The sequence below is a fragment of the Mesocricetus auratus genome, unplaced genomic scaffold (genome assembly GCF_017639785.1).
Source record: "Mesocricetus auratus isolate SY011 unplaced genomic scaffold, BCM_Maur_2.0 Super-Scaffold_100025, whole genome shotgun sequence".
In the NCBI taxonomy this organism is placed as follows: Eukaryota; Metazoa; Chordata; class Mammalia; order Rodentia; family Cricetidae; genus Mesocricetus; species Mesocricetus auratus.
In genome coordinates this window covers 14,427,590-14,449,579 of record NW_024429206.1, presented here as the reverse complement: position 1 = coordinate 14,449,579, position 21,990 = coordinate 14,427,590, and the positions used below count along the sequence as shown (strand labels likewise).

Genomic DNA, 21,990 nt, shown 5'->3' with positions numbered 1-21,990 from the left:
TGCAAGCCTATAATTTCAGCATGTCTACGATGAGACGGGAAATGGGCAGCCCTTGGCCAACTGGCCTGGCATATATGGTAGTGAACCAGAGACCTTGTCTCAATGAGGCAGAAGGCTAGTTTAACAGCTGGGGTTGTCTCCTGACTGCCACACACGTGCATACATACATATATACACTTCATAAAAACCCACTTGGCTGTTTTTGCAGGAATAAGACACCTTATGACAGCTCTGACTCTTCTTTAATTCCCTGCTTGACTAGACATGAGATGTCTTGGCAGGCAAAGCACTTGTCACTCAAGTCTTAAGACCTGGTTTTGGTCCTGGGAGCTCAGGTAAAAGCCAGATGTGGTAGCACACATCTGTAATCCCAGCATTCCTGCAGCAAGATGGGAGGTGGAGATAGGAGGTCCACACTGACGACCCTGGGCCAGCCAGCACAGAGCTTGCTGCAGAGCAACAAGAGAGACTCACCTTAAACACAGGGTGGAAGGCAAGAGCTGACTTGTGGAAGCTGTCCTCCGGCTTTCGAAAAAGTGCTGTAGTGGGCACACGTGTGTGCATTCACACACACATACCACATATACACAACACTGCTACTCCCAGCGATAAGCATCATTCTACATTACAGAATGATGCTTCAGGTGGAGCACTGCAAACTCTGGTGGTGCAGCCTGTGTGCAGGGGTGAGGCTCCATGTCCTGAGGGGTCCTGTGTATCCTGATGCTCTACTCTGCTTCTGAGAGAGGGGCCTGCTGTATAACTCAGCTTGCCTAGGAGCTGCAATCTTCCCGAGGGAATCCTAAGTACGGGATAACAGTCATATGTGCCAGGCATGATGAAGTCTCTGTTCTTGTCACTGTCCCCAAATCCTTCATGTGTTTTGAACAAAGTATGTAACTTGTCCTATTGGAGTGTTTAAACAAAAACCAAATTCCTGAATTTGTAACTGGACCTATTGGAGGGTTTAAACAACAACAACACAAAAACAAATTCCCAGACTTGATTGACACCTGGAGATTCTGAGTTGTGGTCTAAGTAGGTCTCTGGAACAAATATGAACAACCTTATTCTTTTTTATTTTTTATTTTTGTTTTTTTTTGAGACAGGGTTTCTCTATGTAGCTTTGGAGGCTGTCCTGGCACTCACTCTGTAGACCAGGCTGGCTTTGAACTCACAGAGATCCGCCTGCCTCTGCCTCCGGAGTGCTGGAAGTAAAGGTGTGCGCCACCTTTACTGATTGATCTATAATTGACAGTTAATGTGTAGAATGTGCATGTGTCTTCAGAATTAGACACTCATCAAAGCTGCTTCAGTCACTGTGTACACTAATGTTCCTACTGACTGCTGTCATAATGTTATAGGACAACACATCATGCATATGTGCACATGCTGACACAGGTGCAAACAAACCTACTGAGCGTGCTCATACAGCCGTAAACAAGCTACTGTGCTACCATCACATAAAAATACAACAGAGACTGGGGCAGAGCTCAATGGCAGAGCACTTGCCTGTGTATGTTCAGTCTTCAACATCCAAAACAAAAAATATGGAGAGCATATAAAATTAGGCACAGTAAATAGTATAAATAAATGTTGTTGCTTGTCTGTAGAATTACTATGCATGTTCACACCTGAGATCATCAACTTAAAAGGAAGAAAGGCCCCCTGGGAACCTACAGATAGTTGACAGCTTCAGCGGGAGGGATATCACTACTCATCAGTGCTGTAGCCATTTGTTAAGTAAATACTTCACATCCATGTTTGTACAAGCAACACTAGTTAAAGTCTCTGTCTCCCCCTTCTGTCACACACACACAAATACACACACACACATATATACACAGACACATGCAGACACAGACAAGCACACACACATACACACACACAAACACGCACACAAATACACAGACACAAACACACATACATACACACACAGAAATACACAGACACATACATATACACACACATACAGACACACACGCAGATACTTACACAGACACAGACACACACATACACAGACACATACATACACACACAGACACACACACACAGACACATACATACACACACACACACACACACACAGACACATACATACACACACACAGACACACACAAACACACACACAAATACACAGACACACACACATACACACACAGAAATACAGATACATACATATACACACACATACAGACACACACACAGATACTTACACAGATACAGATACACACATACACAGACAGACACAGACACACACACACATACACAGACACATACATACAGGCACACAGACACACACACATACACACACACACAAACACAGACACAGATACACACAGACACACACTATATGAAATAGAAGGGATTTCTTGGGAAGACATTCAGATGACATTAGAGGGGGGCATGAGAAGGTAATGAGCTGAACAGGAACAAATACATTATAAACATGTATGAGATTGTCGAATAAATAAAAATAATATCATCAGGAGCTGGGAAGATGGAGAGATGGTTCAGCAGTTAAGGGCACTTGCTGCTCCTGCAGAGGACCTGGGTTCAACTTCCAGAACCCACCATCTGTAACTCCAGTTCTAGGGGATTTCTGACTTTTGTGGGCACTGCACACACGCATGTGGCATACATACATACATACATACAAACCAGCAAACACTCATACTCATAAAATAAAATCAATAAATCTTTAAAAAAGAGAATGTCATCAGATAGCATCTGAAGCCGATATCTGGGTTTTTCCCACTGTGCTGCAATGTACTGTGGCGGTTTGCTGGGAATGGCCCCATGGGCTCATATGTTTGAATGTGTGGTCCCCAGTTGGTGGACTGCTTCGGAAGGATGAGGAGCTGTGGCCTTGCTGGAGGAGTGTCACTGGGGGTGGGCTTTGAGGTTTCAAAAGTCCACACACCAAGCCCAGTCTCACTCTCTTCACCGTCAACTTTCAGATCAGATGTGAGCTTTCCGCCGCTCCTCTATTCTATTGTGCATTCTACTATACTGTATTATGCTAAACAGTGCTATACCATACAATACCACACTGTACTATATTATACAATACAATACCATATTATACCATACAAAAATATGATATACTGTATTGTACTACACTACATTGTATTATAGCAAACAGTAGTATATTATACATACTATAGTGTATCATACACTACACACCGTACTATATTTTACAGTACTGTACTAGGCTATGTAATACTATACTATCTATAGTAGTTTGAATGAGAATGACCACCATAGGCTCATATATTTAAGTACTTCTTTCCTAGTTTGTGAAACTATTTGGGAAGGATCAGAAGGTGTTGCCTTGTTGACAAGGTTCACTGAGGATGGGCTTTGAAGTTTCAATAGCCCATACCATTCCAAGTTAGTTCTCTTTTGCTCTCTGCCTTGTGCTTGTGGATAAGATGCAAGCTCTCAGCTCCCACTCCAGCATTCTGCCTGCCTGCTACCATGCTTCCTGCCATGATGGACATAGGCTCTAATCCTCTAGAACTGTGAGTTCCCAAATTAAATGCTTTCTTCTACAAATTGCATCAACACATGTGGGGTTTTTTGTTTTTGTTTTTCAGTGATGAACTTTGCTGGGGAACATTCTACCACTGAGCTACACTCCCAGCCCTATACACCTTTTAGAGTATACTCCTACTTGCTAATGCAAAGCACAACAAAATGAGACTCCATGTTATGCTGGCAATGCATACCTCATGCTCCCATCTGTTGAGCTAAGCCTAGTGACAGAGCCGTTCCTCTAGGTTTTTCCAAGCATACCCTATGGTGTCCATACATGGACAGGGTACCTGATGACACATTTCTCAGAAAGTAGCTGTGTCCTGAACTGGTGAAACACTGTGTACTTGCAGAGTTGTGCAACCATAGCCATCATGCAGTCCCAAAGCATTCTTTTTTTTTTTTTTTTTTTTTTTGGTTTTTTGAGACAGGGTTCCTCTGTGGCTTTGGAGACTGTCCTGGAACTCGCTTGGTAGTCCAGGCTGGTCTCGAACTCACAGAGATCCGCCTGCCTCTGCCTCCCGAGTGCTGGGATTAAAGGCGTGCGCCACCAACGCCTGGCTCCAAAGCATTCTTATTATTCCTAAAAGAAACTCCCTGCCCATCACATTAGCAGCCCCTCCCAGCTCCCCTCTCCTCTCGAGCCCTCGTGAGCACCGATCTCCCTGCTGTATGGATTTGCCCATTCTAGATTGTCATGGAGATGGCACCCATGCTGCGTGCCCTTCCAGTCTGGCTCCTATCCCACAGCGTCACGCTTTAAGATCCATCCGTATGGGAACAGGCCTCAGTACATGCGCTGTCGCTTGACTGCTGCTTGTTTGTTTGAGTCCTTGCTGGCCTGCGTCAGTAGCAAGCTTGGTAGCAAGTGCCTTCACTCACTGTTCCTCAGTAACCCAGAGACTTTCATTCTGGGACCACTACTTTTGATATAAGCCCTGAGGCCTGATGCAGGTGGCCCACTACTATGGTGACATTTGTCTTGATGCCTACTTCCCCCCACAGATTCCAAGAAACAAGAAAAGTGTAGAGGAGAGATTAGAGGGAAATTCACTCTAAATCAAGACCACCTGCCACAGCACTATGCAAGAGAGAATCTCACTCACATTTGCCTTTTCTAGAGGCAGTGACACTGGATAGAGCCAACCACAGATGGTAAGCATGATAAACCTGAGTTACCTGGAACCCAACTAGAAAAAAAACTCTCAAGTAACTAGAATTTCTTTGGGTCATGATTAACCAAAACCTAGAAAGAGGCTGAAGAATAAGTAAGCAGATCTGGGCATTTTGTGGGAGACTAAATATCCCAAACATCTTTCATGGTATTTTTGTGGTCTAAACAGAACACAATAATGACTGTTAAAAGGCAAGCATTGCTGGGTGTGGTGATACAGGCTGTTAACACCAGCAATCCAGAGGCAGAGGCAGGCAAATCTTCAAGTGTTTCAGGCCAGCCCAGTCTACAAGTTGAGTTCCTGAGGTAGTGAAACTCTACCTCAAAAATAAATAGGTAAACAAATAACAAAAAAGAAACTCACGCACCACCGGCTCATAGAAGTAGAAGAAAAAAGTAAATAATCAGAGTTACAGAGAAGCAAGAAATAATAAAGATAAGACTGATTTATTACAGGGGGAGCCTCTGAGAGCAAAGGCTTTGCCTACTTTATAAAGAAAGTCCAGAATATAGAGCTGTGAGGAAAAGATAAAAGCAAGACAAACAAAATCTGGGTCAAATTATGCTACCCAATCTGGCCTTGACTTTATAGGCTCGAGTGATTTCCCTGCCTCAGACTCCTGAACGGCTGGGAGAATAGGTGTTTACCACAGTGGGCAGCAAGGAAAAGATTTTATTTGCATCCACGTAGATGTGTGTCAGTGTGTGTTTGCGCCACATGTAAGCTGGCGCCCATGGAGGCTGGAAGGAGGGCACCGGGTGCCTTGGAGCTGGAGTTACAGGTGTTTATTAGCTGTGTGACGTGAGTGCTGGGAACTGAACTCCTAAACTGCTGAGCCATCTCTCCAGCCCCAAGACAATGGCTTTTGAATGATGTCGTTTCTTATTCTAGAGAATAAAGACACACGAGGAAAAGTAAGGAAATGGGAGATTCGGTAGGCGGGAGGGATGGGAGAGGAGCGTGCGAGGGGAGGAAAGGACAGAGGAGAGGAAAAGAAAAGCTCAAAAGTCCTAGAAGCGCAAACACACAGAAAAGTCCAATGTCAAACGAAAAATCAAACAGCCAGCATATGTGGAACCACGTTAATCTCAGGAGAGACAGAGAAAGGCAAGCCAGGGTGAGAGCTGCCTCCAACTTCCCTTCACTCCTCCTCCTCCTTCAGCAAGGGTCTGACTCCCCGGGGGCAGAGAACTCCGCAGTGCTGCAGCCCCGCCCCGCTCTCCCTCACGGGCTCCCCAGGTTCCTACAGACACAGGCCACCTCCCTCCTTGCACAGGTTTGGTTTCAGTGTGATCTGTAACGCCGGTGTGAACGCTAGTGTGCACACCTTGTCCACTTTGCGACTAGGAGTGCCCCTGGTTAAGGGCATACTCCTTCCAGACGACTGATGTCTGCTTCTGGTGGTGACTCTTGGGGCTCCTGTCACCGTGTCACTGTAGAAGCACCTTGATGGACAGGAACCCTGGCTGGCTTGGGACTCACTATGTAGGTTGGTTTTGGATTTGGGGCAGCTCTCCTGAAAGCCTGAATTACAGTTGTGAGCAACTGACACCTTGCTTAACTAGTATTATTTTGGAAGCCGATAAGATTAATAAATATGATTTCAATTTTTAAAATGAAATAGTTAAAAAAAACATTACCGTCAAAGGTAAATGACGGTCGCAATGCTTCTCACCCTGAGGTGGGCTGGGAACACACACGGATCTCCAGATGAGACACTCCATTGTTGTGTTTTACATGAAGTTTCCTTCTGCTCCCCAGGTCTTCAGCTGCATAGGACAACCAAAGCTGGTTAGGGGAGATGCCCAGAGCCCTGTTGCTTCTCCCAGCCCATTAATAGACTATCCAAAACGACAGTGCTTTATAATGACAACTCTAAATCTCAATTCTTATGCAAGGGCCCTAGAAACATTGCCCCCAGCAGCATCAGATAGTCTTGGGTTAGTTTCTGGCTTACCATTTACTATGTGATGTTACCTTAGAGAGATCACTCTTATTTTTCTGAAGAGCAGCATTTAGGGCAGAGAGTGCGTTGCATGCTTGTAATTCTAGTACTCAGGAGGCAGGAAGGTGGTGAGTTCAAGGCCAGGGATATACATTGAGACCTAATCTCAGAACTGAAAATAGAAAAGCAATTTAGGGGCAAGGTCTATTTGAGCTCACAGTTCCAGGTTACTGTGTAGCACTGTAGAGAAGTCACAGTGGCAGGGGCTTGAGGTATCTGTCACACCACATCCATAGTCAAGAGCAGAGAGAGGGTGAATGTATACATCCATACATTAGTGCTCGGCCAGCTTTCTCCTCTACACAGTCCAGGGCTCAAAACCAGGGAGTGGTGCTGCATACTTCCGCCTGGATCCTCCCCTACCGATTCAGCCAGTCAGCACAATCCCTCTCCCAGACACAGCTGAAGGCCAGCCTGCTCTTGTCTCTTAGTGAGTCTCTCTTCCCAGGGGATTGCAGGTCGTGTCAAGTCAACAATCAAAACACCACTACAGTGCACACCCACAGTTTTCATGTAAAACAGTACAGTGTATATCCAGTTACCATGTAAAACAATACAGTGCACACCCACAGTTACCATGTAAAACAATACAGTGCACACCCGCAGTTATCATGTAAAACACCACAGTGCACACCCACAGTTATCATGTAAAACACCACAGTGCACACCCACAGTTATCATGTAAAACACCACAGTGCACACCCACAGTTATCATGTAAAACACCACAGTGCACACCCACAGTTATCATGTAAAACACCACAGTACACACCCACAGTTATCATGTAAAACACCACAGTGCACATCCACAGTTATCATATAAAACACCACAGTGCACACCCACAGTTTTCATGTAAAACATACAGTGCACACCCACAGTTTTCATGTAAAACATACAGTGCACACCCACAGTTTTCATGTAAAACACCACAGTGCACACCCACAGTTATCATGTAAAACAGTACAGTGCACACCCACAGTCATCATATAAAACATACAGTGCCCCAGGCATCAGCCTGGGAATCCAGCATGGGACTGATCAAGACCCCCTGAATCTGGGTGTCAGTGAGGAGGCCTAGGTAATCTATTGAGCCTTGGACAGCAGATCAGTACCCATCCCAAGTATACACACGGACTCTGGACTCCCATAGAACAATGTGAGGTGCACTCTCACCCTGAACTCTTGGGGAAGGGTCTAGGCCCTGCCCTATATGAAATGACAGACTATGGACACCCCCATGGAGGGCCTCACCCTCCCTGGGGGAATGAGGGGATAACGGGGGGGGGATGGGGGGAGGACACGGGAGGAGGGGAGGGAAAGGGAGAGGGACCTCGAACTGACTTGTGAAGCAACCTTGTTTCTTATCTAAATTTAAAATGGAAAATAAAAAAAATAATAAATAAAAAAGCATACAGTGCACACCCACAGTCATCATATAAAACATACAGTGCACACCCACAATTATCATATAAAACAGTACAGTGCACACCCACAGTTATCATATAAAACACCCCAGTGCACACCCACAGTTATCATATAAAACACCACAGTGCACACCCACAGTCATCATATAAAACATACAGTGCACACCCACAGTTATCATGTAAAACACTACTACAGAGAATATTCACAGTTATCATGTAAAACACTATCGTGCATATCAACAGTTATCATGTAAAACACCACCACAGTGCATGTCCAGTTATCATGATCTAATTCCAGAACATTTTTTACGCCCAAGTCAGCAGTCACCCTCTACTCTGTCTCTCTCTAGTCCCTGGCCAGTTACCGATCTGTTTTCTATCTGTGGATGTGTCCACTCCGCTCATTTCACTCACACACAATCAATATGTGGAGAGTTGTACTTGGCTTCTTTTGTTTGGTGCGGTCAGTGCTTTCAAACTCCACGTTGAAGCATATGTCAGTACTTCATTCCTCTTGACAGAATAACATTTCCTGATGTGAACAGATCTCATTCAGCTTAACGTATTCAACAGCTCAAGGGCTGCTTCCACATTTGACTGTAGTGTTGGCATAAACCTTTCATAAAAGTATGATAAGATCAAGCTGGGCAGTGGTGGCACATGCCTTTAATCCCAGGACTCGGGAGACAGAGGCAGGCAGAATCTGTGAGTTCAAGGCCAGCCTGGTCTACAAAGTGAGTTCCAGGACAGCCTCCAAGATCACAGAGAAATCCTGTCTCCCCCCCAACCCCCAAAGTATAAGACCCATGTTTGGTGTGTGTGTGTGTGTGTGTGTGTGTGTGTGTGTGTGTGTGTGTGTGCGTGAACAGGAGCCATGGCATGTCTGTGGAGGTCAGAGGAAAACATTGGGTGTCAGTCTCCTCCCCTTACTTTGACAGGGTCTTCTGTCTGTCGTGTATGCCAGACTAGTTTGAGCTTCCAGGAATTCACTGTCTCCACCTCCCATTCCCCGGAGGAATGCTAAGATTACAGGAGATACTACTGCGGGTGACATTTTCTTTGTTTGAAATCTTTTTCTCAGGGGCTGGAGAGAGTTCAGTGGTTAAGAACACTGGCTGATCTCCCAGAGGACCTGGGTTCAATCCCCAGCACCCAAATGGCAACTCAAAAACTGTTAATTCCAGTTCCAGGGTATCCGACACCTTCACACATACATGCAGGCAAAACACACATACACGCAGTGCTCATAAAATAAAAAAAAATCTCTATGTGTGTTTTGTCTGTATGTTTATCAGTGCACAACTTGTGTATCTAGTGTCTATAGATACCACAAGGGGGCATCAAATGCCCCAGAATTGAAGTTACAGATGGTTGTAAACCACCAAGGGGGTGCCGGGAATTGAACCCTGGGCTTCTGGAAGAGCAGCCATCTCTTGCTCCATCTGGTCTTTTCCTTGGGTTCTGGAAATTCAAACTGGGGTCCTCGTGCTTGCATAGCACTGCTTATTTCCCACAATGCACTATTTTACATTCCCATTCTCTAATCACTAGAGGTTCTGCTATCTCCATATTCTTTGCAACAAGTCTTACTTTCTGCTGTTTGCTTTTCCCCGGTACCGTGGTCCGTTCACAAGCTAGGCAACTGCTGTACCACTCCCACTAGGGATCTCTCTCTCTCTCTCTCTCTCTCTCTCTCTCTCTCTCTCTCTATCTATCTCATCTCATCTCTCTATCTATCTTGTTTTTAGTTTTGTTTGAGACAGGGTCTCAGGTAGCCCAGGCTGGCTTGGAACTGGGGATCCTCTTGCTCAAGTTCTAGGAAAAGTGTAGATTTACAATGAGTGGGGTTTTTGTTTGTTTTTTGAGACAGAGCCTTATGCGGTCATGGCTGGCCTTGAACTTGCTGAAGTCCTTCTGCTTCTGCCCCCAAGTGCTGGGATAACAAGTCAGAGCCATGACACCAAGCTTACAGTGTTTTAACATTGAAATTTAAGCTTTGTTCTCTTTCCAGATAGTTTTGGTTATTCCTGGTTCCCTGACTTACAGATGGATTTTAGGACTGGCTTTTCTGTTTCTGCATAAAGGCAAATGTAAGTTTGATGAGGACTGCACTGAGTCTATAGCTCACAATGATATGTCACACAGAATGCCTTGAGACAGGGCCAGTGTGTAAATATGCAGCTCAAGTTAGCCTCAAACTCCCAATTCTCCTGCTTCACTCAACCTTTCATGTTCTGGGATAATTTCTTTCCTTTTTTTTTAAAGATGTATCTATTTATTATACATACAGTGTCTGTCTGCATATATCCGTGCATGCCAGAAGAGGGCACCAGACTTCATTACAGATGGTTGTGAGCCACCATGTGGTTGCTGGGAATTGAACTCAGCACCCCTGGAAGAGCAGTCAGTGCTCTTAACTGCTGAGCCATCTCTCCAGCCCAAGTAATTTCTCTCAACATTTTTAAATAGAAAAATTCATAGCCTTTGAGGCCAACCTGGTCTACAGAGCTAGTTCCAGGACAGAGAGAGCTATACAGAGGAAACCCTGACCCAAAGGAAAACACCCCAAAGCAAAAACAAAACAAAGCAAAAAACAAAAACAGAAAAACCAAAACAAAAAGAAATGCATACAACATAAAGTTAGCAATATTAAAGCATACGCTCAGCCGGGCGTTGGTGGCTCACCCCTTTAATCCCAGCACTCGGGAGGCAGAGGCAGGCGGATCTCTGTGAGTTCGAGACCAGCCTGGACTACCAAGCGAGTTCCAGGACAGCCTCCAAAGCCACAGAGAAACCCTGTCTCGAAAAACAAAAAAACAAAAAAACAAACAAACAAAAAAAGCATACGCTCTGGTGGCATTTGGTATGCCCGCAAAGCTGTATAACCACTACCAACAGGCTCTGAAGCAACGCCACCTCCCTCTGCCTGTGGTGCTACACATTCTCTTTGGATGCACACATGCTACCCAGGACCCTCATCTGTGTGTAGTTGCACAATATGTGGCCTGTCTGGCTGTTCCAGTTGCTATGCTTTTGTTTGTAGCCCATTATGGTGACACCTGCAATTCCAGCACTTACCTGTATTACAGTTCATTTCTTGGTTTCATTGGACCGAGTAAAACAATTAAACCTTTCTGTTTATTGTTAGTAATACTTCTCAACAATATTGCAAAAATTGTGAGTCTCACTATGTAGCCCAGGCTAGCCTTGAACTCACAGAGATCAACCTGAGTGTAGAGACTAAAGGCCTGTGCCCAACCTGTTGTAAAATCTTCAGTGTAATCGTCTTGCCATTATCTTGATTAAATTTATATTCTAGGATTCTTTTTGGCTTTTTTTGTTTTTTTGAGAAAGGGTTTCTCTGTGGCTTTGTAGGTTGTCCTGGAACTCACAGAGATCCACCTGCCTCTGCCTCCCGAGTGCTGGGATTAAAGGTGTGCACAACCACTGCCTGGTAGGATTTTGTTCTTGATGGTACACTATGTAGGACTGTTTTATTTATTAATGTGTGTGTGTGACATGTATGTGCACATGTCAGAATCATGGTATGTGTATAGAGGTCAGAGGACAAGTTTACAGACTCTATTCTCTCTTCTCACCTTTATGTGGATTCCAGGAATTGAGCTCTGGTTATTGGGTTTACATAACAAGTGCCTTTATCCACTGAACCATCTCTCTAGCCCTAGGATGCTAATTTCATCTTCAGGGTGTTTATTGGTGTACATGAGTGCAGCTGATTTTTGTATACTAATCTTGCTTCCTGCAACCTCCTTGAACTCGAATACTGGCTCCAACAGTGGTGTGTGTGTGCATGTATCCTCTTGGATTTTTTTTGTTTTTTTCAAGACAGACTTTCTCTGTGTAGCTTTGTAGACCAGACTGGCCTCAAACTCACAGAGCTCTGCCTGCCTCTGCCTCCCAAGTACTCGGATTAAAACTGTGCGCCACCACCACCAGGCCCTTTTGAATATTTCTATGCATAGCATCATGTCATCTATACTTAGTTTTTTGTTTACAGGCACACCATGGTAGACACACCTGGTCTCACCTGGTCACAGAAGTTAAACAGGATTCTCATTAGCGCTTAGATGCAAGACATGGTTTTACTTCTTCCTTTCTGAGCTTGAACACCTCATACTCATCTTCCTTGCCTAACTGCCCCATATAGAGGCTCCAGGGCAGTGCTGAATGGAGGTGGCCCAAAGTGGCAACTCAATCTTGTTCCTGATCCAAGAGGAGATTTTCTGTCACTACTCAGTGTACTAGCTGTAGACATTTCACAGATGCCCTTTATCTAGTTGGGAGTAGTTCCCCGTGCTCTTCATTCGCCATGTGTTCTTCAGATGCAAGCAAGGGAAGCCTTAGCTTTCATGTGCAAAATTCTGTAGACCCTGATGACAAAACGGGCTAATGTAAGAGTCCAGCAGAGGAGCTAACACATGCCTGCTACCCTACCAGCTCAGGGGAATCCCTGACTGGGCATTAGAGCCAGACACACCCAGGACTACAGCTCAGATCAGCATTTGGTGCTGGGTGTTACATAAGCCTCTCTAAGCCTCAATTTCCTTATCTCTACAGTGGGAGTAATAATAGTACCTACTTCACAGGCTGATGCATTATGCTAACAGGTAGTGGTAGATGTGATTTAAATCATGACCTTACTGAGTACTCTGGGTGTAGAAGCTGTGTGCATGACAGATGTCAGATAACTTGAGATGTGATGTGGTCCTTGTCCTTGAGCCACGGTAATGACATCAAAGTGTACTGTACCCATTACTAAACAGAGGTTAGCATGTGATGGGAGTGACTGACAGAGTGGCCTGAGCGGGGCCAGGACAGACCATGGAGGCAGAAAGCCATGGGGGCGGGGAGGAAATACTGGCAAAGGGTGAGGGAACCCGGGGTGCATGGCTGGCAGGTCACGGGTTGCTCCTCTGCCTGGGCCGTGTAATGGGACGGGCAGTGTGAGATCGGGGTTGTGCTATGGAGACTGACAAAGTAGGACTGTGGGCTCTGTTCTGGAAGAATGGTGGATGGATTGCACACATTCTGGAGAACTTACTGACAGTAAGAACATGAGACGTGAAGAGTTAGGTGGAGCCTCAAGCTGTGGCTTCAGGCAGTAAAGTGATGGCGGCGCTGTGGCCCGTGTGTTGGGAATAAACTTCTTGGCAGGAGATTGAAAGTTATAGAAAGGTTGGTGTGAAGTAGAGAGTTGAGAAAGAAACTTGTGAAAGGGATGAGTCAGTGACAAAGGAGATTACTGCAAAAGTCAGAGGAGGTAAGGGACAAGAAAAAACCCTGGGGCAGGCAAAACTCTCAAAAAATCTAAGACATTAAGTTATTAAGATTTGGTAATCATTCCTTCCTTTGAAATTCACTCATCTCCACAGGCTTTGCTTGTGAGTCCCTCCTTAGCCTAGCTAACTGTGCTTGGAAGGTGGTTCCTGGCCCAGATGCTACCTCATCCTCTCAGCTCCTGTAGGCTCTCAGAGCCCCACAGTTGATCCCATATGTCTGTTTTATTTCATCTCCAGTAAAGTTACTGTTGAACTCCCCACACCTGGCTCAAATCTAGGCTTCAGTGTACAGATATTGATCAAAGGGGACCAGAAGAGAGAAGCAGATGCTGGGTAGCTACAGCCACTGGGAGACAGAGGGGAAGATGCTGGAGGGGCTTGTAAGTGCCCCAGTCAATCACAACCCCACTGATGGGTAACTCAGGAGACAGCGATGGCTGTGATGGAATGGGGCTGGTTGGCTGAGTGGGTGGCAGGGTGTCAGTCTCTGCTTGCTCAGACCCCACCCCCCCATAACTGTAATGGAACCAAACAGCCCAGGAGCTGTACCCAATCAGACTTGATAAAGAGATTAGGCAGCTTGCTGTACCATACCCATTCAGGCAGGAAAGTGAACTCTTATCTTAGAAAGTTCTTCCCTTTTCTAAATAAGGGTTGTCTAGATAATGATTCAGTGAAAGAGAAATCTGATTAATTGCAAAGCTCCATTCTCCAAGTTTTTTTTTTTTTTATCTACTCTAGCCTTCCAGGAGCTTCTGAATGACTTAACAAGTATTGATGCATTTCTGGAAATGTGGGGGATTTGAGGGAATTTTTGTTAGTTTGCATGTCTAAGATAGGGTCTTACATGTAGCCCTGGCTGGCCTGAAACTTGCTGTATAGACCAGGCTGGGCTTGAACTCACAGACCTTGGTCTCCCAAGTGCTGAGATTACAAATGTTTGCCACCATGTTCCACTAATTTAAAAAATGCTATTAACAGTTGAAATTTATGTGGTGTCTGGATTTGCTTTAAAATAATGAAAATGAGGATAAAGTAGGTACAAAGCAAACTGGCCCAGGGCTGACCACTGGAGATGATGGCCATTAGGACACCTAATGACATTAGGTATCCATTATACTATTAACCACTACTGTGTGTGCATGGGAAGCCTTATCTAAAAACACTTGTTATGGGCTGGGCAGTGGTGGCGCACACCTTTAATCCCAGCACTTGGGAGGCAGAGGGAGGTGGATCTCCATGAATTCAAGACCATCCTGGTCTGCATAGTGAATTCCAGGATAGCCAGAACTACATAGTAAGACCCTGACTTGGAGGGGGGGCACACATGTTCACTAAATGTTAGTTCCTCCACAAATCTATGTCTGACCTGATCTACCCACCCCCCAAAAGGTACCAAAACCCAAGAAGCTCAACTACAACCTTTAGAACCAAAAGTCTAAAGCCAAGGGTAGTGCCTTGGGCTTGGCCTCTGCCCTCAATAGGCCAAGGCATGAGGATGCATGCTAGAGTCCAGTCTGAGCTCTATAGTGAAACCCTATCTCAAAGTATCAAGGGCTGGGAACGTAGCTCAGTAGTAGAGCATCTGTCCAGTGTGCTCAATGCTGTTTGATCACCAGTACTGTGGGGATGAGTTCGTATCAAAGTGATGCTTGCAATGCCACTTTTATCTCTATAAGCTAAATCACTCAAGTTATTCCTGGGACTAAAGAGATGGCTCGAGATTAAGAACACTGGCTGCTCTTCTGGAGGATCTGGGTTTGATTCCCAGGACCCACATGGTGATTCAAATCATCTGTACTCCCAGATCCAGGGCATCCAATGCCACCTTCTTGCTTCCTTAGGTACCAGGCATGCAGGTATGATATATATAGATACGTCTATACACATAATATAGAGATAACTTTTTAAACATTCATCTATTATTCTGTGTGTATGGGCGTTTTTCCTGTGTCTGTGCACTACATGCAAGTCTGGTGCCCTCAGAGATGGGCTGCATATCAAACCCAGGTCCTCTGCAAGAACAAGCATTCTTAACCACTGAGCCAACTCTCCAGCCCAAATAACCAACTTCTATAAAATGTTTTATAATTTCCTATGTAATCATAGTTGATATCCTCTTTGGCCTGACACTTACACTTCCTAACTGCAGTCCTCCCTTCTGGAATTGTTACACAGAAATCTTTCTTCTCTCACCATTTCTGGGACTGGCAGCTGAGGTGGCCAGTGACTAAGCCTGGGGCTGGAGCTCATCCACAGGTTACCTAGGTCGCTGTCTGCTAGTTGTGTGCTGGGTGCCACAGTGAACAAGAGGCAGTGAGTTTGGTCCAAATGGGCTGTGAAGAAACACTGGTGACCCCGAACACACCAGTGTTCTGAGGAACACGGCACTCAGGCCAACTGAATGGAGGGAGAGCTGGGACTGGTCCCCAATTAATCTGCTTTCAAGGAAAGACCTGGAGAAGAAAAAAATGGAAGTAGCAGGGGTGGGGGGGCAGTGATTAAAACAGGGAAGGGTTTGGGTGTAGGAATCGTGCCTTGGGGTTAACCTTGGAAAATAAAACAATACTAACCTATGCATTACATGTGCACAGAACAAAGAACGAAGATGGGATTGCGAGATAGGAGAGGGCTTGCATCAGGGTGTGCAGCTTTACCCAGAAAGCTGGACAGAGTGACATGACTAGACATGGGTCCCTGAAAGTCCCACTGTGAGGCAGAGACGGACAGACTGGGATGGAGTATACATTGTGTGTGTCAGATAGGAAATGACATAACCAGGCAATGAGTGATGACAGGAGGCTGGAAAAAAGTGGATGGACTTGGAATTGAGAAGGTAACCTGACAGGTCAGCATTAAGGGACAAAGGAGGAGACGACAAGGATATCAAGGGCGATGTTCTAGATCTGGATATGGAGGCCATTTACAGGATGAAGTCTTCTCTGACCCATGGAACCTTGGCCTCCCTATGCTGGCAGGAATGAGCATCCCATGAACTTGAGAACTGTGCAGAGGCATATACACTGTGAAGTCTGACCACAGCAGGGGCTCTCCGGGACACTGACCATACTCCCCACTCTGCTCCAAGGTCCTTCCCCTAACAAAGCCTGTGAAGCACTCACCTCTCTCAGGGACGCCCATTCTCAGGCCTAGCGTCTTGCTTCATGTCATGAATTTTTTTCTTGGAGGTGTGGCATTTTGACAAGATAGTGTGCTTATTAGCTCACAGAGTTTCAGGTAAAGAGATTTAGATCTAGGTTGTTACCTCAGGGAAAAAGCCAGTAGTTCCCACAGAGGCTGGCTCTTGTTGGCTGCTCTGTCCAGGTTTGAGGAGTCAGGGTGAGGTGAGCAACTTGGGAAGCTGATATGGAGACAGGAAAGCTCCCACTTTAAACAGAGATGAGCAGAACCTTCTCAGCACTGAACAAAGGGTGCTGGGTCGACCGTCAGCAAGGCACCCACTGTGTCCTCGGTCGCTACCATGGCTTGGGACCCTTTCAAAGCTGTTGGGCCAGTGTAGGCCCTACTAATAGTAATGTACATTATGGGCACAGAGCTCCACAAGTTACCAGACCATTGGGTATAAAAGCTCACAGGTAGCCAGGCAGTGGTAGCTGTGAGTTCCAGGCCAGCCTGGCCTCCAGAACGAGTTCCAGGACAGACTGCAAAGCTACAGAGACACTCTGTCTAGAAAAAAAAAAAAAAGAGCTAGCACTCACCATGTCAAGGGTCTGTCATCAGTTTTCCCTGCATGCAGGCTTCTAGGACCGTCATCTTCTTGGACACACCTCCAGAATCCTCCTGCCTACCCACTCCACATACCTACATCCCTGGTTGAACTTTCAACTCCTCAGCTTGTAGAGAGCCAGCCAGCCAGGACATCACATGGCTCTGACCGCATTTCACCCCTCCCACTGCTCACTGGGCAGCATTGATGGTCACACAGAACAAGCTTTCCAAAAAAAATAAGTTTTTTTATTGTCTTAGATGCAAATATAGTTTTAAAAATGCATTGTAGTGTTGGGTACAGCTGGTGGAATCGTGTCTGTCAACAGCAGGGAATCAAGAGGACCGGGCTCAGGTGGGCAGTCCCAGGGATCTCTGGTTTAGGTGACAGCCACCCTAACCAGGTGTAGCTGCCCTCAAAGGAGCCCTAGACCATCACCAAGGCACACAACACACAGCCTGTGCACAGATGCTGAAACTGGGGGACTTGAAGGAGGAGAACATGCTGTTTCAGCTGAGGCGCTGCAGAGCAGGCAGAGAAAGCCTGCTTTCCCTTTACAGGTGGGGGTCAAGTGACGAAGTGCCTGGGGTGGGGACTGAACCCCTCCGAGAGACACAGCCTAGTTGTCCTTTTAACCTGCAGGATGGAAACTAGGAAATGTATAAAATGTCAGTGTCTCCCTGCCTTGTCCAATCTCAGCTCTTGAGAATGCCAGATCAGAAACCCCAAAGGAATTCGAAATTCACCATGCCCAGAGCTATAAGTGTGGAACCAAAGTTTGGCAGGGAGATACAGGTGAATTCTGCTAAATAACTGGAAAGGAATTTCACAAAAATAAAATTCCACAAAGTAAACACACATGCACACACACAGGCTCGAGCAAGTGCGCGTGCACACACATGTTAACATTCATTGTGGAAAGTTCCCTTTTCTTTCTGCAAGCTCTGACAAGCAGACAGTCCTATCTAGTGAACAGGGAGGCCCATTCCTCAGGGAGCTGGTGGCTGATCTGTTCTTGCCCACATTTGAAGAGACACAGGGTGGGGGCTGTTCTCTAAGGCTTCTCACACTCCTGGTGTCTCCCAACAGCTGTCCGTGGCGCACGCCTTTAATCCCAGCACTCAGGAGGCAGAGGCAGGCGGATCTGTGAGTTCAAGGCCAGCCTGGGCTATGGAGTGAGTTCCGGCATAGGCTATAAACTACACAAAGAAACCCTGTCTCGAAAAACCAAACCAAATCAAACCAAACAAATGAACAAACAAAAATCTCAAACCCTGCAAAACAGATCCTGGCCAAGGTGTGTGCTGAAGGACACAGTTCACACATGCCCTGAGCTTCATGCTCTTCCACGGGAACTGCCCCTTTCCTGTTAGACATGCAGGCCCAGAGCAGGTCCTCTCAACACACTGCAAGGCACCGAGGGGCTGATCCCAAGCTGCACTTCTTGACTACACTGGCATTCTAGATAACTACTCTTGTACTACTGTCCACACATCTTGCCAAGAGGACCACAAGATGACACTGAAAAACCACCTTCCACACACACAGGAACTGAGAGCCTTGAGGAGTCAGGTTAGGATGAACAGAAAGGGTTTTCTGACAGTGTGGAAGGAAGACAAGAGCCAGCAAGTGAATGGAGCTGAGGCCTGAGTTGAGGGCAGGTGATCCATCCCGCAGGCAGCCATAGTGCCACAGGCCACCGGACTACAGCAGGAATGGGTGCCATGTCTCTACAATCTATAGGGATGCCACTCTCTGTCAGAGTATAGATCTGAGGACAGAGGGAGGGAACAGGTCCTGAGCACACAGACAAGATCCAGGTTCACGGTTGGGTCACATGAGAATTCATGCTGGCTGACCATTTCCAGCTTCTTTTAAGACGCAGTATGTCAACACCAAGTCCCGATGCAGCAGTGTTTCCTCTGTGCTGTGTAAAACCACGGGAGCACGGCCAGCCTCTCCTGAGGGTGACAGCTGGTGTATATCCTGTTAACTCTGAGGAAGCCCTTAGCCAGAGCTCCCTACCTCTGCAGCCCTCACTCACTGTGAAAACAGACAGAACATGCGCTGATGGCTTGTGAAGATTTCACAGACACTTGCAGAGATTTCCCAGGTGGCTTTGTGGTTTATCCTTTTAGGTCCATATTCTTATTCTCCAACATGCCCACATTTTGAAGGTTCTTCTTTGTGAGTGGGGACAGGAATGGGAAAGTGAGAGTAACTGTAAACAAACTCTGGTCGAACAGTGTGGTCAGCGCCCAGTGGAGATCCCCAGCGGAGTGGCCTTGACTATTCCCAAATGTCCTGGGTGTACAGAACAGAAGCCAAGGCCAGGACCCTCTGATTGGCCAGGTTCATCAGGCAAGATTTCAAAACAAGAAAATCTCCAAGGTAGAATCATTCCTGGAGATTTTAAAGCATTGTGACCTCACAGCCACAGCAAAAGTGAGCACCAAGAAAAGGGAAATGGAGTCACTAAAAAAAAAAATGCACCTAATAAAGTCTGACAGGACACACACACACTCTCTCTCTCTCTCTCTCTCTCTCTCTCTCTCTCTCTCTCTCTCCTCTCTCTCTCACCCTCATCCTTCCTCCCCCCAATTTTACACAATCGATGAAACAGGATGAGATTAACTCAGCAAGATGGAGAGGTGGGCAAGAGACGCACAGGGCCAATCTTACATCCACAGAGTTTTAAAAACAAGGTTACTCCCCAGCAAGGGTGGACAGAACCAGGACCCTCACAGCCATGGTGTGGCCCGTGTCACGTGGACAGGAGGAGGAAGGGCTGAGCTTCTCGAGACCCTCAAAGCAGCGTTTTAGTTCTTCCTTCTGCCACAGTGGCCTTTATCTTCTGAAGAAAAATTTCACCTTGTTTTTGGGAAAGGAGGGGGTGCCCGGTAGAAATTGCAAGGTCCAGCCTATGCGCTTTGTGTTCATCCCTCAACCTGTAAACATGTTTTGGGGACGCTGAGGAGGACCACCACGCTATTCCCAAACAGGACAGAAATCAGACAGGGAGCAAGCATGAGGTCAGGGGCTCACAGCATCAATGGTGCCGCAGTCAGCAGCCCTTACCCTTCCTTTGTTCTCCACCTTAGTCCAGGGCAGGCCTCAGGCATCACCAGGAGCTTCCGGTGGATCAGTCTCAGAGGACATCCTGGGCTCCTTCTCCATGAGGTCCCCCCACAGCAGGCAGCGCGGTGAGGAGGGGCCAGGACAGAGTCCAAGAAAAAGCCTGCTGCCCGCTCTAGGTGTCACAGCAGGACAAAAAAGGACATTCTTCCTGGGAGGTGCCCTTGACTGGGCTCCCTGAGTGCTGCAGAGAGTACCTCACACCTGTAGCATCTCAGAGGCAGCAAAGAGAAGGATGAGGCTCAAGTGCCACCTTCCCAACCTTTCCCCGTCTCTACCAACTGTAACAAGCTTACTGGGGCAACTGAACCTTCAGACACATGTCAGCCTCCAAACTTTACTGGTCCAAATCTGAGTACAACTCTTTACCATCTAGCATGGAGACAGCTTCAAGGGCTGTCTGTCTGTCTGTCAACTTTCTGTTTCTTCCTCCTAATACAAGATGGGTCAGACTTCTTTAGTAGGATGGCATCTTTGGTCTGAGAGCTGTCCTGATGTGGAGCTCCCAGCTAAACTTCAGATAAAATGACCAGGATGACAGCAGCATCATGGAGTGTGACCTTCTGAATGCTAGAACCAAGGATGACATTGTTCCTGGAGTGTACTGCCTTTTCCACAACTGCAGAGTACAAGTGGGTGGAGAATGGGCCTTAGAGGCTCTAGGCCAAGTCCCTGGCAATGTTGGGAATGCCATGGTGACTGCAATGCCAGGCAGAGCTGAGACATAATAGATGGCACACTGCTTGGAGGGTTTCTGAGTCAGAGCAGCAGCTGTGCAGTGCCTGTGATGTCGCCCTGTACAGCTGGCCTCCATGCCCACCATTTTCCATGTGTGCTCAGGGGTTTGTGGAGATTTCCCCCTTTCAATAGAATGCACCAGAGAGGAGGCACATTCCTTTCTGCAGTGATCAGAAATGTAGCCCAGAGGGCCAGGTGCTGCCAGGGTTGCAGGAGACAGAGACCTCACTGCTGCTATAGTGGCCAGAAGTGTGCAGGGGTTGCCAGAGGAGCACAAGTGGGTACCAATGTGACAGCGGCCAAGGCTCAAGTCTCAAGAAAGGAATTCTGAGGACCCTGGATGATCCCACCTACAGGAGCAGGCTCCGTCTCCTTGTCTGGCACTTGCTGACACTGCACTCCAATAGGCCACCAGGAGGGCAAGAACAGAACAGCCGATGTTTCCCTTTTTCTGGGCCACTCCAAATGCAGGGGAGCCTGGTGATTGAGGTCACTGAGTGAGGGGTCACAGCAAGAGTTCCCAAGATGGGACACAGCTGTGGGCAGGCCCCAAACCTGCTTCAGACCTGAGCACAGCGTCACCCTGACCAGTGCAGTGGGTCACTGGGGTCAAGGGCAGCCCTGAGGCGGTGCATCAGGAAGGGTACAGGGGATCTTCAGGCGTCTCATGCAGCCACATGCCAACTAAGCTTAGGGCTCCCCCAGTCTCTTGCCAATCCTGGAAACAGCCTCTGACGCCTGCTCTGGCAGCTGGGACGGGTCTGTGAGGATGGAGGTGGTGGTGCTCAGCTGCCGGAGGGTGCTCAGTACCACTGTGAGAGAGAGGCCGTCATTAGCCTGGGGCACAAGACTCAGAAAGACAGGATGCAAACTTCCCACATGCAACCCTATACAATGATTCCCAAGCATCAAGGATGATGGCCAGAGCTCAACTGCAGGGAAAAGTGAT

At 46.8% G+C, this 21,990-nt stretch overlaps 1 protein-coding gene across 3 annotated transcripts in view; it reads right to left on the bottom strand.

The window, feature by feature from the left end:
* Positions 1–17,394: 17,394 nt before the first annotated feature.
* The window catches only part of LOC101838513 (MLX interacting protein), a 64,405-nt gene continuing 59,809 nt past the window's right edge, over positions 17,395–21,990 (bottom strand). For all 3 annotated transcript variants that reach the window (XM_040731051.1, XM_040731049.1, XM_040731052.1), the window contains exon 17: positions 17,395–21,853. In XM_040731051.1, coding sequence (XP_040586985.1) covers positions 21,732–21,853 — 122 coding nt within the window. In that variant the 3' untranslated portion in view covers positions 17,395–21,731. The remainder of the gene's footprint in view (positions 21,854–21,990) is intronic.